The 13332-nt window shown below is 51.3% G+C and overlaps 1 protein-coding gene across 5 annotated transcripts in view; it reads left to right on the top strand.

Annotated features, from left to right (window-relative positions):
* Window positions 1-13072, top strand: part of GSE1 (Gse1 coiled-coil protein) — a 265027-nt gene extending 251955 nt beyond the window's left edge. For 3 of the 5 annotated variants that reach the window (XM_012661273.1, XM_012661274.1, XM_012661272.1), the window contains exons 9-16: window positions 330-943; window positions 2077-2189; window positions 2413-2683; window positions 4146-4259; window positions 5112-5483; window positions 7736-8017; window positions 11331-11434; window positions 12134-13072. In XM_012661273.1, coding sequence (XP_012516727.1) covers window positions 330-943; window positions 2077-2189; window positions 2413-2683; window positions 4146-4259; window positions 5112-5483; window positions 7736-8017; window positions 11331-11434; window positions 12134-12268 — 2005 coding nt within the window. In that variant the 3' untranslated portion in view covers window positions 12269-13072. The remainder of the gene's footprint in view (window positions 1-329; window positions 944-2076; window positions 2190-2412; window positions 2684-4145; window positions 4260-5111; window positions 5484-7735; window positions 8018-11330; window positions 11435-12133) is intronic. The other 2 variants (XR_001138178.1, XM_012661275.1) reach the window with 2 other exon arrangements.
* Window positions 13073-13332: the final 260 nt, after the last annotated feature.

Raw genomic sequence — 13332 nt, forward strand, 5'->3', positions numbered from 1 at the left:
GTGCCGGCGGCAGGGCTGCACTCCAGCACAAGCAGGTTTCCCCACGGAAAACAAGGGTGAGGGCCTGTCCTTACGGGAACTTGTACACGCAGGTGGAAGCAGGACCGAGGGCAGGTCTGGCCTGGGCCCGAGAGGGTCTCTGCCTCCCCGTCCTCTCAGCAGTTTCTCACCCACCTGTCTTGGGTCGTTTGAAGAGGAAATGGAGGGACGGGAAGCGCGAGGCTCTCCCTGCAGCCCCGGCCATCCGGGGAGCTGGCAGGTGCCCTGGCAGGCTGTGGAGGGCAGATCTGTCCTCTCGGGACTGATGGGCTCATCTGCTCACTGTCTAGGCCGGGACCAAACCGTCACGAGCCTGGTGGCCGAGACCCCCCGCAGCACTTTGGTGGGCCGCCGCCTCTGATCTCGCCCAAGCCCCAGCATCACACCGTGCCCACAGCCCTCTGGAATCCAGTGTCCCTGATGGACAGCGCCCTGGAGACACGGCGGGCCGAGAGCCACCCCCTGCACAGCCACCCCGCTGCCTTCGAGCCCAGCCGCCAGGCAGCGGTGCCGCTGGTGAAGGTGGAGCGGGTCTATTGCCCGGAGAAGGCAGAGGAGGGGCCGCGGAAGCGTGAGGCCACCCCCCTGGACAAGTATCAGCCACTGCCCCCAAGGGAGGCGGGGAGCCTAGAGCACCAGGCCTTCCCCCCTGGGCCTGGACCTTTCCTCGCTGAGCTCGAAAAGTCCACCCAGACCCTCCTGGGCCAGCAGCGGGCCTCCCTCCCACAGGCGGCCCCCCTTGGGGAGCTCAGTGGGCCCCTGAAGCCTGGCTCGCCCTACCGGCCCCCGGCGCCACGGGGCCCTGACCCCGCCTACATCTACGATGAGTTCCTGCAGCAGCGTCGGAGGCTGGTCAGCAAGCTGGACCTGGAGGAGCGCAGGCGACGAGAGGCCCAGGAGAAAGGTCTGGACTCCCTGGAGGGCCCCTGACCTGCTGGGGGGAGGGGGAGGGATTTGTTAGCAAGGACAAGGGAGCCCCAAGTCCAAGTTCCCCAGGTAACGTGCAGCCACCTGCCACTTCTGCTAGAGAAACAGACCCTCGGCCTCTTCCCTGTCGTGCTCGATGCAAATTGTCCCATAAAGCCAAATCAAAGCCGTCTGTAAAGACGGTTCTGCAGACACGTATGATTAATAAATGATGAACGGAGACTAATAAGATGGTTTTAAATATTAATAGTGAAGCATAACAGGGGAGCAGGCCAGCGACCGAGTGGGCCTGTGCCTAGCGGGGCTGCCACCATCAACCACAGGCAGGTGGGCTGGGGGGATGTGGAGGCAGCAGCCGGCACTGCCTAAGGCCAGGGCAGGAGGTCAGGCACTTCCCTCCTGTCTCTGCGGAGGGGTAGGGGGACCTCAGCCAGCTGCTGCCTAAGAGCCAGGGAGAGCAGGTAAGCAGGCCCAGGTGCGAGGGCTGTCCCCACCTGCACCCAAGTCTGGCCAGGAGAAAGCAGGGCCTCAAGGCCTCAGCAGACACCCGGCAAGGGGCTCCAGCCCAGCATTGAACACGGCCTTCTCAACCAGAGGCTGGGGTGCAGACGGAGTCTTCCTGGGTTGTTGGTCTAGGCTAGGTTTAGGGCCCAACTGGGGTTTTTCTCCTAAACTCTCCTTGTAAGGGAGGGAGGGGAACACCGCAGTGCCCCTGGGGCAGGGGCTCTGCTATCGTTCTCTGTGCATTTGAGAGGATGAGTCCGTGTGTGCCTGTTCCCTCCCAGCTGATACAGCCAGATGGCCACAGCAGGAAGGAGCATGTGTGTACAAACAGCCTTGTGTTACTGTGGACACGGCCCCAGGCCTGTGTGGTGAATGGTCCCATGTTGGGGGAGGAGGTCAGTGTTAGGCCAGAGACTGCACAGCCCTGTGGGGGCCCCTGGAGCCGTGAATCCGAGGGAAGCCTGGTACGTGCTGTACCTAGGACGGGGATCGATGGAGGTTTCCGCCTGGCCTGATGGGTAGTCTACACACATGTACCCGGAGCGCATATCCCCTGTATAATCAAAGGCTTCTTGCCTGGCTGAGTACAACCGTTTCTGCCATCAGGGTACTACTACGACCTGGACGACTCTTACGACGAGAGTGACGAGGAGGAGGTCAGGGCCCACCTGCGCTGTGTGGCTGAGCAGCCGCCCCTCAAACTGGACACATCCTCCGAGGTACTGGGCTCTCGTCGCCACTGTTGCGCGCTCTGGGCTGGGCTCTTGGCTTCCACACCCCTGGCCATCCCTGTGGAGGTCCTGGTGTGGTCTGTGCTCCGTGCCCCCAGCTCCTCTGTGGCCTGGCACAGACGTTCAAGGACCCCAGGAGAGGGGCCCCAGGACAGTGAAAACATACCACTGTCAGTGGCTTCAAACTCATTTGTTTTCTTTCCCAATCTAGAAGCTAGAGTTTTTGCAACTTTTTGGCTTGACCACCCAACAGCAGAAGGAGGAATTGGTGGCCCAGAAGCGGAGGAAGCGGCGGCGGATGCTGAGAGAGCGAAGCCCGTCGCCTCCGGCAATTCAGAGCAAGCGGCAGACACCTTCGCCAAGACTGGCGCTGTCCACCCGCTATAGCCCCGACGAGATGAACAACAGCCCTAACTTCGAAGAGAAGAAGAAGTTCCTGACCATCTTCAACCTTACCCACATCAGCGCCGAGAAGAGGAAAGGTATGGCCTCAGCTGGGAAGGGTGGCCATGGGCTTCTCAAGCAGCAGGCGGGGCCCACGGGCTCCAGGCAGGATCTGGGAACGCTCAGTCCTGAGGTTCCTCTCTGCTTGTGCAGACCTGCCCCGGTGGCTTTTACCTGGCACCCTCAACCTGTTTGGAGCCCATTTGCTCTTGTTGCGTCCTGGGCAGCCATGAAGACTCAATGGTTTTCTTTCTGTATGTAAAGCCCATCTCGAGCTGACAACTGCCCTTGTTTTTTATCCATTTTCTAGCGCCTGAGAGGCGCATCTCTGAGCGGAGTGCTTTGGTGACTGCCCCTGGCAGTGAGGGGAGCTGCTGGGCCCTCCAGGTATGCGTGGTGCAGGCTCTTCCTCTGCTGGGCCGCTAACGTGGGCCAGTCGGCTTTGTGTGCCAATGGCAGGAGGGAGGTGTGGGCATGGCCTGTAGCCACCAGGCAGAGCACCACATGCTGTGAATGGATGCTTCCAGATTGGTCTGGCCACCAGCTGGGGCAGACCCTTTGGGCTAGAATCCGTACAGCAGAAGAAATGGTGCCCCTGCAGCACTGTCTCAGGGTTTCTGCTTCCTTGGTCTGCCTGACACACGCCAGCTCGGTGCCAAGACGTGGTCATTCCTGGCCGTGCCCCTTCTCCTGCCTCCAGGCCCCTTGCAGACACCTGGCCTACTCCCTGGGAGAGTCAAAGGAAAGCAAAAAGTATTTCTTGGTCCTTTAATTTAAAAAAAAAAAAAAAACATGTTGAAGGAACTAAAATATAGCAGTTTATTTTTCTTTAACCAATAAGTTGAAGTTTTCACTTTGCCTTTGAGGGTTAGTGACATGTTGATTACCAGCACAAATCCTAGAAATGTGCAGTTTTGTTTGCAAAAACCATCTTTGTGCCTGGCTGAATTTCTAGAGGAAGCCATAGGCAACGTGGCTGCTTAAGTTTCAAAGTCATCAAGAAGTGCCACCGAAACAGGAATTCACTCCGCAGAACATCTTCGGATCTTCGTTCTTTTATAGGAAACGGCGTCAACCGTGGAGTAGCACTGGAGCACCACGAGCGGGGGGAGGGGAACGTGCTGAGCCTCAGGGGCCAGGTGTGGACATTTGGGTGTTGCCTTGTGTAGGGGCTACTTTTGTCTTAAATAAGAATACCTCCTTCGAAGTCGCTGCGGAAGACCCTGGGTACATGGTATTGCGCTGAGCTGTGATCACTGCACACACAGCTATCTTGGAATACACCCAAAACGCCGCGTAGTAAATGCCAAGAGGACTCTGAGCTCGCTTTAAAACGAAGCTTTCTTCCTTTAAACACGGCCTGTCCCATGGCACTTGCTTTTGGTTTTTCTTGGTTTAAAGTGCTTGTACCTGCCTGTCAGGACTAGGCTAGAATCCTACTGTCCTTCCCTCTCAAAATGATACAACCGCCTCGTTAATCTCAGGCTGCTTTTCTCATAGACAAAGAGAGGCTTGTTGAAATGCTCCGTGCCATGAAGCAGAAGGCACTGTCAGCAGCAATGGCAGACTCCTTGACAAACTCTCCGAGGGACAGTCCTGCCGTCTCCCTGAGTGGTAAGGGAAGGACAGCCCCACCCGCCACGCCTGAGACCATCCTGTGGGCTGCCTGGGGTCAGAGGCAACCACTCAAGGTCTTCATCGTCATGAACCTGACCTCCTCGAGACTGTCTCTTTCTGTCCCTCATACAAGCTTACGGTTCCCACCCAGCTGCGATGGTCCTCGGGACACAGCGCGAGAGTCAAGAGGCAGGTTCAGGATTGAGGGGAGGGTCCCAGCTTCTGCAGAGCTCTGTGAGGTGGTCAGCAATTGTCGTCCCTCTGCCGTGGCACCAGGGCTTGTTAGGAGGCCAGCCCAGTTCAATGGGACGAGGCTGCCTGCGCCACTGCGGCACTGTTCCAGGAAGGAGGACCTGGTCCCAGCGCTGGCCTGCCCTGGCTCTCTTCTTCCTGCATCTTTGTCTTACTCATTCTTCCTTCTAGGCCTTGTCAGCACCTGCTTTCACACCTTCTCTCTCCTTACGCCTCTGATTGTGCCTCTCCGCCCTGCCAGAGGAAGCAGGGAGTCTTCATGGTCCAGCCCAGCTCCCACATGCTCTTTCTTGCCCAGCTGGACTAAATGTCTCCGGACTGTCTTGATGTCTTGAAGCCACTCGCTGCTTCCTTCAGATCTTTTTTCCCAGGTGCCTTCTTGGGGCACTTTTCAAGGATGGACTTGCTGCTAAACACACCACTATCTTCAGACTTGTAGCCGTGTGCACGATGGTTAATTAAATGCCCCCCGAGTCTTGGTTTTTTGCACTAGGTCTTTGTTAAACATAGGCTGTAGAGACCAGGGTCCGTGTGCTGGACGCTTAGCCTGTTAACTTGTAGCTTTTAACATTTTCCTTTGCTTTCTGTCTCTAAAAGAACCAGCCACGCAGCAAGCTTCTCTGGATACGGATAAGCCTGTCGCTGTTGCCACTTCCTCGTCTGACGTCCCAAAGGCCGGGGAGCCTGGGAAACTGGAACAGTTCCGGCCCCAGGAGCTATCGAGAGTCCAGGAGCCAGCTCCTGCCAGTGGTGAGGCGGCCAGGCTGAGCGAGGCCCCTGGGGGCAAGAAGAGCCTGAGCATGCTTCATTACATCCGGGGCACAGCGCCCAAGGACATTCCTGTGCCGTTGTCTCACAGCTTCAATGGGAAGAGCAAGCCGTGGGAGCCCTTCATGGCGGAAGAGTTTGCACATCAGTTCCACGAGTCAGTGTTGCAGTCCACACAGAAGGCCCTGCAGAAGCATAAAGGTAATGAGGCTGCCCGTCCCCACTCGGCCCCCGTGCTGCGACAGCGGCTGGCTGGTGGTCCTGAGCGCCAGCAGCTGCTCAGCCGTGGCCATGTGCAGCGATGGTGCCTCTCAACCCTCAGTGCCCAGGAACACCTGGGGATCTCGTCAGGTGCAGGTTTGGGGTGGGGCCCAAGACTCCATTTCTAGCAGGCTCCTGCGTGACCCTGATATTGCTGGTCTCTGGACCATGCTCCCAGGATATTTAGCAAATGATACTATTTGAGTTTGCTAAGTCCAAAGGAGGTACCCTGCTGGCAAAAACAGTACTCTGCGTTCCTAGAGTCTGCCACAGGACCTACCTGGAAATTTCTCTGGTCCTTTGACTAGGCACCAGCAGGTGTCTACTGCACCAGGCCTGGCAGGCACTCTGTGATGTGACAGTTGCCCTGGCCCTGCATCTGAGTCTCCAGATTGACTGAGGAGTCCCTAAAGGTCAGAGAATGGGAGTCGCTACCTTTTATCCCCAATGGATCAAAAGTTGAAATTGATTAGAAAAGAATCCTCAACAATTAACTGAGTATGAAATTTTTATAAACTCCAGTAGCCAGAAGGAAATAATTTAGTTGTTATGCCAAAACCATGTTTAAGTGTGTATTACAAGCTCTAAAAGCTGAATAGATAAAAAGCATTGTTAGAGGTCTACCTCGCGACACTGTGCTGTGTCTTTTACCTGAGTTAGTACTGTCAGCAGATAAACTGATGCATAAGGAGCAAAGGGGAGAACACCTGTGGGCACTGGTTTTTATAGTGATTAACAAAGACACCCCCAAAATCAGGAGGAGTGCTTTATCGGATTTTTACCATCAACTTACTTGAAAATCGTATTTTTCAAGACAAATGCTTGATGAGATGCAAATGGCTCCCGCTGCTGCAGGCGGGACTCCCTTCCTTCACTGTGGCACCTACAGGAGACGCTACAGTCGGCCTCCCGTACCTGTGTGTTCTCCATAACCTCGGATTGGGAGTATTTAGGGGAAACAATTCCACAAAGTTCCAAAAATACAAAACTTGAGTTTGCCCCGTGCCAAGGACTGCATTGAATCCACACAAACAAAGCGGTGTGTGGGCCTCAGATTAGATACCATGAGTCGTCGTCGAAAGTACACGGGAGGGTGTAGGTTATGTGCAAATACTGCGCCATTTTATATAACAGACTTGAGCATCGTCGGGTTTTAGTGTATCCTTGGAGGTCCTAGAACAAATATCCCTCTAAACCGAGGGACAGCTGTACAGTAAGATTTTGAAATGCTTTTAGAAGTTCGCAGGCGCCCCCAGTCCCTTCCAGGCGCACTTTACAGAGGCTTTTGTGTGGCCCTAGGACACATTTTTCCTGCCTTGTTTTATTCCAACTCTCTCCTGGCCTTAGACTTCTCACGATTTTAAAGTTGCCCTGCCAGGACGGACGCAGTGGCTCACGCCTGTAATCCTAGCACTCTGGGAGGCCAAGGCGGGCGGATCATTTGAGCTCAGGAGTTCGAGATCAGCCTGAGCAAGAGCGAGACCCCGTCTCTACTGAAAAAAATAGAAATAAATTAGCTGGACAACTAAAAATATATAGAAAAAATTAGCTGGGCATGGTGGCACATGCCTGTAGTCCTAGCTACTCGGGAGGCTGAGACAGTAGGATCCCTTGAGCCCAGGAGTTTGAGGTTGCTGTGAGCTAGGATGACGCCACGGCACTCTAGCCAGGGCAACAGTGAGACTCTGTCTCAAAAAAAAAAAAAAGTTGCCCTGCTATGCCAGTTTGAGCCAAACCAGTCCCCCGATTAAGCCAGCTTTAGGGTTGCCACCCACACAGCATGTGCCCTGAGATGGCGAAGACAGGTCATAACAAAGCCGACTCCTGGTAGAGGGCAAAACCCCAGCTGAGCTCAGGGACTGAAATACCTGTCCATTTCAGGAAAAGAGGGGTCTGCTATTTACTGAGGGCCAACTATAGACCAAGCTCAAACCCACAAAGAAATTCAAGGTCAGAGATGTACTCTGCCAAGATGATCCACACGCTAGGATTGGTTGGAGCTCAGGTCTGCCACTGTCCTTATTTCTGACCTTTCCTTATGGTGTTGGCTTTGGCCAGATTTTCCGTCTGCCTGGAGACCTGCACTCACCCTGACTCTGCACCAAAGGCAGGGCAGAGTTCCCTTTTGTGACAATGTCCTGTGTCCGTACCCCCTACACACTGTGACCTGAGCCCTGTCCTTTCCTCACTAGGGAGCGTAGCTGTGCTGTCCGCAGAGCAGAACCACAAGGTCGACACGTCCGTGCACTACAACATTCCCGAGCTGCAGTCCTCCAGCCGTGTCCCTCCACCCCAGCATAATGGGCAGCAGGAGCCCCCCACCACAAGGAAGGGTCCCCCCTCCCAGGAGATGGACCGGGACTCAGAAGAGGATGAGGAGGAGGACGATGATGGAGAAGATGACGAAGAAGCCCCCAGGCACAAGTGGCAAGGGATTGAGGCAATTTTTGAAGCCTACCAGGAACACATAGAAGGTACAGGACGGGGTAGTGGGAGGAGGGGTCCATGAGGTCAGTTTGGAAAGGAGGCTAAATGACCAATTCATACAGGACTTTGCCAGACTTAGTTTTCAGGGTACCAGAACTTACAGTTCCTAGGCATACTAGACACAAATACCAGAAGGCATGTGTTCCCCAGGCTGGTGTAGTCACTGTCTCATGCTCAAACTCAAGGCCGTTCTCACGGGGGACATGTAAGTACCGTAACACCAGCTATGTGTGGAGCCTGTCACTTAGCATGATGGCCCAAATGCAGGCCCTGCTCTCTGGACTGCATCTAAAATACTGTTAGTCCTGACGCATGCCTTGGCTTCATACAAGGGTCCTGGACTTAGTTGGAGCCCTGATGCCTGACCCAGTCACCGCTTGAGCCTGCCTCACACCTGGTGACCACCCCCTTCACAGGCATGACAAAACCCCCATACTGCAGGGACAGCTCCAGGGCCAGTGTGTGCCAGTCACGTTTTCAGATACCTTTACTCTGAAGTTCACCTCTGGACAAGCACTTTGCTGGAATAGGCATGCTCTTGGTAAAGGCTTAGCCAAAGGCTTGCCTCCCCTGGCAGAACCCAGAATGTTCTCCTGGGGAAGCCAGGGCACTGGATGGACTCAAGCACACAGCTCCCATGTTGGGGAGTAGGGTCAGAAGGCATATGGAGTTGGGTACCGTGGTGTTTACAACACACCACCTCATTCCTCTGTTTCCCCAGAAATAGCACGGCCGTGCAGCACGGCCAGGCCCCACTGCTGCCTTCTGCAGTTGATCACCCTATCACAGAAGAGCTTTCAGCTGGGTGTGGGGGCTCAGGTCTATAATCCCAGCACTTGGGGAGGCTGAGGCAGGAGGAGCAGTTGAGGCCAAGAATTTGAGACCAGCCTGGGGCAATACAGTGAGACTCCTGTCTCTACAAAAAAAAGAAAAAATTTGGCAGGTGTGACAGTGTACACCTAGTTCCAGCTACTCAGGAGGCCGCGGTTTTATCATGTATTATGATGTCATGCAGACTTGATTATAGACATCAGGCATTTCAAATACTACTTCGAAATGTTTGAATGGTATTTTTTAAACCATAGAATTGTCCAGACTAACAAAACAGACACCTGTGTAGCCACAGCCAGGGTGTGGGACTGTGCTCCACTTCCTCCCTTCCCTCATGGGAGTCCTTATCTTGAATTCATGGCCCTGCAACTCCCTTACATGCTGTTATTTCTTAAAGTTAAAAAATAATGCTATATGTTGCCTCTGGACATGTATGTGTGAGTTTTTGGTACCTTTTTTGGTGTTTCTTCCCTACCCCAAAGTTGTGAGGATGTTTTTCTGTATTTTCTTCCAGAAATCTTTAGGTTCTACTTTTCTTATTCTGCCTAGAATGCATTCGTGAGTACAGAGTAAGGCAGGAATCAAACTGCACCTTTCCCACCCAGACAACTCGTTGTCCCCGACAGCTTATGTGGTGCACCCACGGGGTGTGTCCCGGTCAGGCTGTGCCCATACACGTGCCGGATCACCCGTCCTCTCCTGGCCTGCCCCAAGTGGTGCCAGCCCCTGACTCAGTCTTCTTTAACTGCTGCTCAGCTGTTCTTGGCCCTTACCTCTCCCCCATGAATTTTAGGATCACCTTGTTGTGGTCTATTCCCAAAAGACCCTGTCAGGAATTTCAGTTGCATTGAGTTTACAGACTTGGGGAGAACTGGCATCCTTATCTATGAATATGGTATAAAACTATATTAAATAATTTCTATTCTTCTCCATAAAGTTCTTTTACTGGATTTAGGTTTCACTTAGTTTTTTACTTTGGGTTTTTAAGTTTTCATTACCTATTCCGTAGGTAGCAACCATAGCTGGTAATCACAGACAATCAAACCATCTGGTTCTTCCCTTTTGAATTCCATTACTTCCAATTTTGTTGTTGTACTACTGTCATGTAGGACCTCTAGTGCTGTCAGAGGCTTGTCCTGTTTGTGAAACTTTAGGCGCATTCCATTGAAGAGCGAAGGTGGCCAGGCACAGTGGCTCCCATCTGCAATCCCATCTCTTTGGAAGGCCGAGGCAGGAAGGTCACTTGAGGTCAGGAGTTTGAGACCAGCCTGGGAAACACAGAGAGACCCGGCTCTAAAAAATAAGATCAGCCAGGCATGGTGGTGTGTACCTGTAGTCCCAGCTATTTGGGAGGCTAAGGTGGGAGAATCACTTGAGTCCAGGAGTTTGAGGTTACAGTGATCTATGATGGTGCCCCTATACTGCAGCCTGAGTGACAGAGCAAGACCATTTCTCTAAAAAGAAGGGGAAAAATGAAGGTTCGCATTTGCTGAGTTTACATACTGTCAAAAGTTAACTAATATATTTTCTATAGACTGTTGAGATCCAAACCACCTTATCTTTCATCCTTTGATTTTCCTGATGTTCTACCCTTGATACCTTGATATGTTAGTACTTTTAGGATTTTTAATTTATGTTCTTAAGTAGTAGACTCTAATTTTATTGTACTTTGTTTTGCTATCAAGATTGTTCCAGCCTCTATAACATTAGTCAGGTAGCTTTCCCCGTTTTTTGTCCTCTGAAACACTTTGTAAAGTACGGGTTTATCCCTGAAGGCTTGAAATCATCCTTATTAAAACTAGCCCTGGCTGGGCGCGGTAGCTCACGCCTGTAATCCCAGCACTCTGGGAGGCCAAGGTGGGTGGATCGTTTGAGCTCAAGAGTTCGAGACCAGCCTGAGCAAGAGTGAGACCCCATCTCTACCAAAAATAGAAAGAAATTAATTGGACAGCTAAAAATTAGCCAGGTATGGTGGCATGCCTGTAGTCCCAGCTACTCGGGAGGCTGTGGCAATAGGATTGCTTGAGCCCAGGAGTTTGAGGTTGATGTGAGCTAGGCTGATGCCATGGCACTCTAGCCAACAGAGTAAGACTCTGTCTCAAAAAAAAAACTAGGGCTGGTATCTTGGTAAAGCAGAGATTTTATTTTACTAATTAAACCTGTGTTTTCCATTTCTAAGTTTATTCTGGCTTTTTCCTTTTGCAAGATGCATTTTAAGGCCATAACATTTCTTCCTAATGTCTAACTCTTAATCTGCCTTTTGATTCTAGATCCTTTTGTTGAATTGGGTTTAATTTAGTGACATTTTACAAATTATTGGTACCATTCAAAGTGCTGGGAGCATTGTGGTCACCGGGGGCGGGGGGGAGAGGCCTTTGCTGGGCCAGGAAGACAGCGTGCAGAGGGCAGCACTCACCAGGCCTCTGGCCCCGCGCACAGAAGGTACATTGTCATCTCGTCTCTTTTCAGAGCAAAATCTGGAGCGGCAGGTGTTACAGACACAGTGCAGACGGCTGGAGGCCCGGCACTACAGCCTCAGCCTGACTGCGGAGCAGCTCTCCCACAGCGTGGCGGTAAGTCAGCAAGGAATGGAAGGGGTGTCTTAAAACATGGTGCTTTTCCCAACCTTTCAAGTTTAGGTTCAAGAGCACCCATAAGGATAAGTTTTAGAGGGGAAATCTCTTCTTAAGGGGAAAATTCAGGTACTGGTTGATGATCAAGATATAGCTAAGGAGCGAAGTATCTTTAGCTTGCAGAATATCGATCCTAGGAGAGCAAAGATGCTACTTACATATCCCTCTTGGAGAATTACGTATTGCCTGTAGCAGTCTCCTACTGTGATTTGCCCAGAAGGGTGGAAGATGGTTTTATCGGAGAAGGAAAGCTCTTGAGGCAACCAAAACCATCTCACGCCACCTTCAGCCCGGCTATGCTGGGGTGGGGGGGTCATCCATCAGGCTTCCTCCAGGGGCAAGGAGCAGGTCTCAGGTCACCCCCCCAAGTTCTTACATCTGCAGGTTCCAAGACTCAGGGTTTGAGCCAAGACAGCAGGGGACACCAATTCTTTAAAAGCAGGTATTGTGAGAATCTAGGGCTCTGGAAGAGCCAGTTCAAGCTGTCCCCAGAGGCCACTCTCAGAACACAGGCTGGAAGGGGATATATTCAAAGTGGAAGGTTTGCCTTTCCACAAGGCATCCGATGTTTTCATGCACCACACGCATTTCCTTACCAGCAAGATGGGTTTGTTTTGACGTGAATTTCCTTCTTCGCAGGAGTTGAGGAGCCAGAAACAGAAGATTGTCTCAGAAAGGGAGCGGCTCCAGGCAGAACTGGACCACTTACGGAAGTGCCTTGCCTTGCCTGCAATGCATTGGCCTAGGGGCTACTTTAAGGGATATCCCAGGTGACGGTTTCCCTTGCACTAGGCTGAACCTATAGTATAGAAATATTATCTATTTTATTACCTTGAATATTTAATATTTTTCACTGGGAGGTTTGAAGCTTAAAAAATTAAGAATGTGCCATGCATGAAGCAAAGGATTCCAGGCTCCAGAAAGAAAGAACGGACTCACCTTGACTTCAATGCAGTTGAATCACCTTTGTCAATCAGCGAGCAACCAATGTAGGACGCCCATAGTTTTTCTTTTTAAAGGTCACTTACTCCTCCTTCCCCCACTTCATAATTTTTTAATCTGAAAATGAAAGCTCCATTACCAACACTAAAACTTTATCATTCATAGCCCCCGATGCATATGATTGGATCAGACCGGTTATTTCCCGTTTTTGTGTTGCCATGTGATTATGCCTCAAGAACGAAGTTTGCTTTTGCTGCAATGATGAGGTGGGTCTCACTCCTCCAGGAATGAGACTTGCTTCGGCTGAAAAGGTTGGGTGCATTGTAAATAAAAAGGGCTTATTTGTTTGTTACTTTCCTGCAAAATTTTCTTGAAATCAACAGGTCCTAGCAGCACACAAAGCAACAACCCAAAGGCTTTTCCCCGGAAAAGCTCTTACCTAAAGATAAAACAAATCCACAAACAAAGGTACCTTTTTATTACTCTGAGGGGGAGAGAATGTACAGAGCTCTATGTATACATATATTCACACCCACCAAATTGTTACTGCAGTGGGTAGTGTTTTCATACAAACGTAAATTTTGAGAGAAAAGTCAAAGGTGCTTCAGCCTTGTACTGTGTATATATATTAAAAAACAAAGTTTTGTATGTTTTTATTACTTTAATTATTGTTATAAAAAGCCTGCCATTTTTAATATGTGGTTTGGGGGATTTTTTTGTTTGTTTTTCCTGTTTGGGGATTTTGTTTGTTCTGTTTGTTTTTCTGGGCAAAAAACCTTGCTTTTAGTGTTTGTACTGCTGCTGGTCAGGACATTAAAATATTGAAGTGTTTTTAAAAATTAAAGAAGAAGAAAAGTAAAAGAGCTTACCACTGGCGCCTATGCGATCACTTCATT

Source organism: Propithecus coquereli, unplaced genomic scaffold (genome assembly GCF_000956105.1).
Source record: "Propithecus coquereli isolate 6110/MARCELLA unplaced genomic scaffold, Pcoq_1.0 Scaffold701, whole genome shotgun sequence".
Taxonomy (NCBI): Eukaryota; Metazoa; Chordata; class Mammalia; order Primates; family Indriidae; genus Propithecus; species Propithecus coquereli.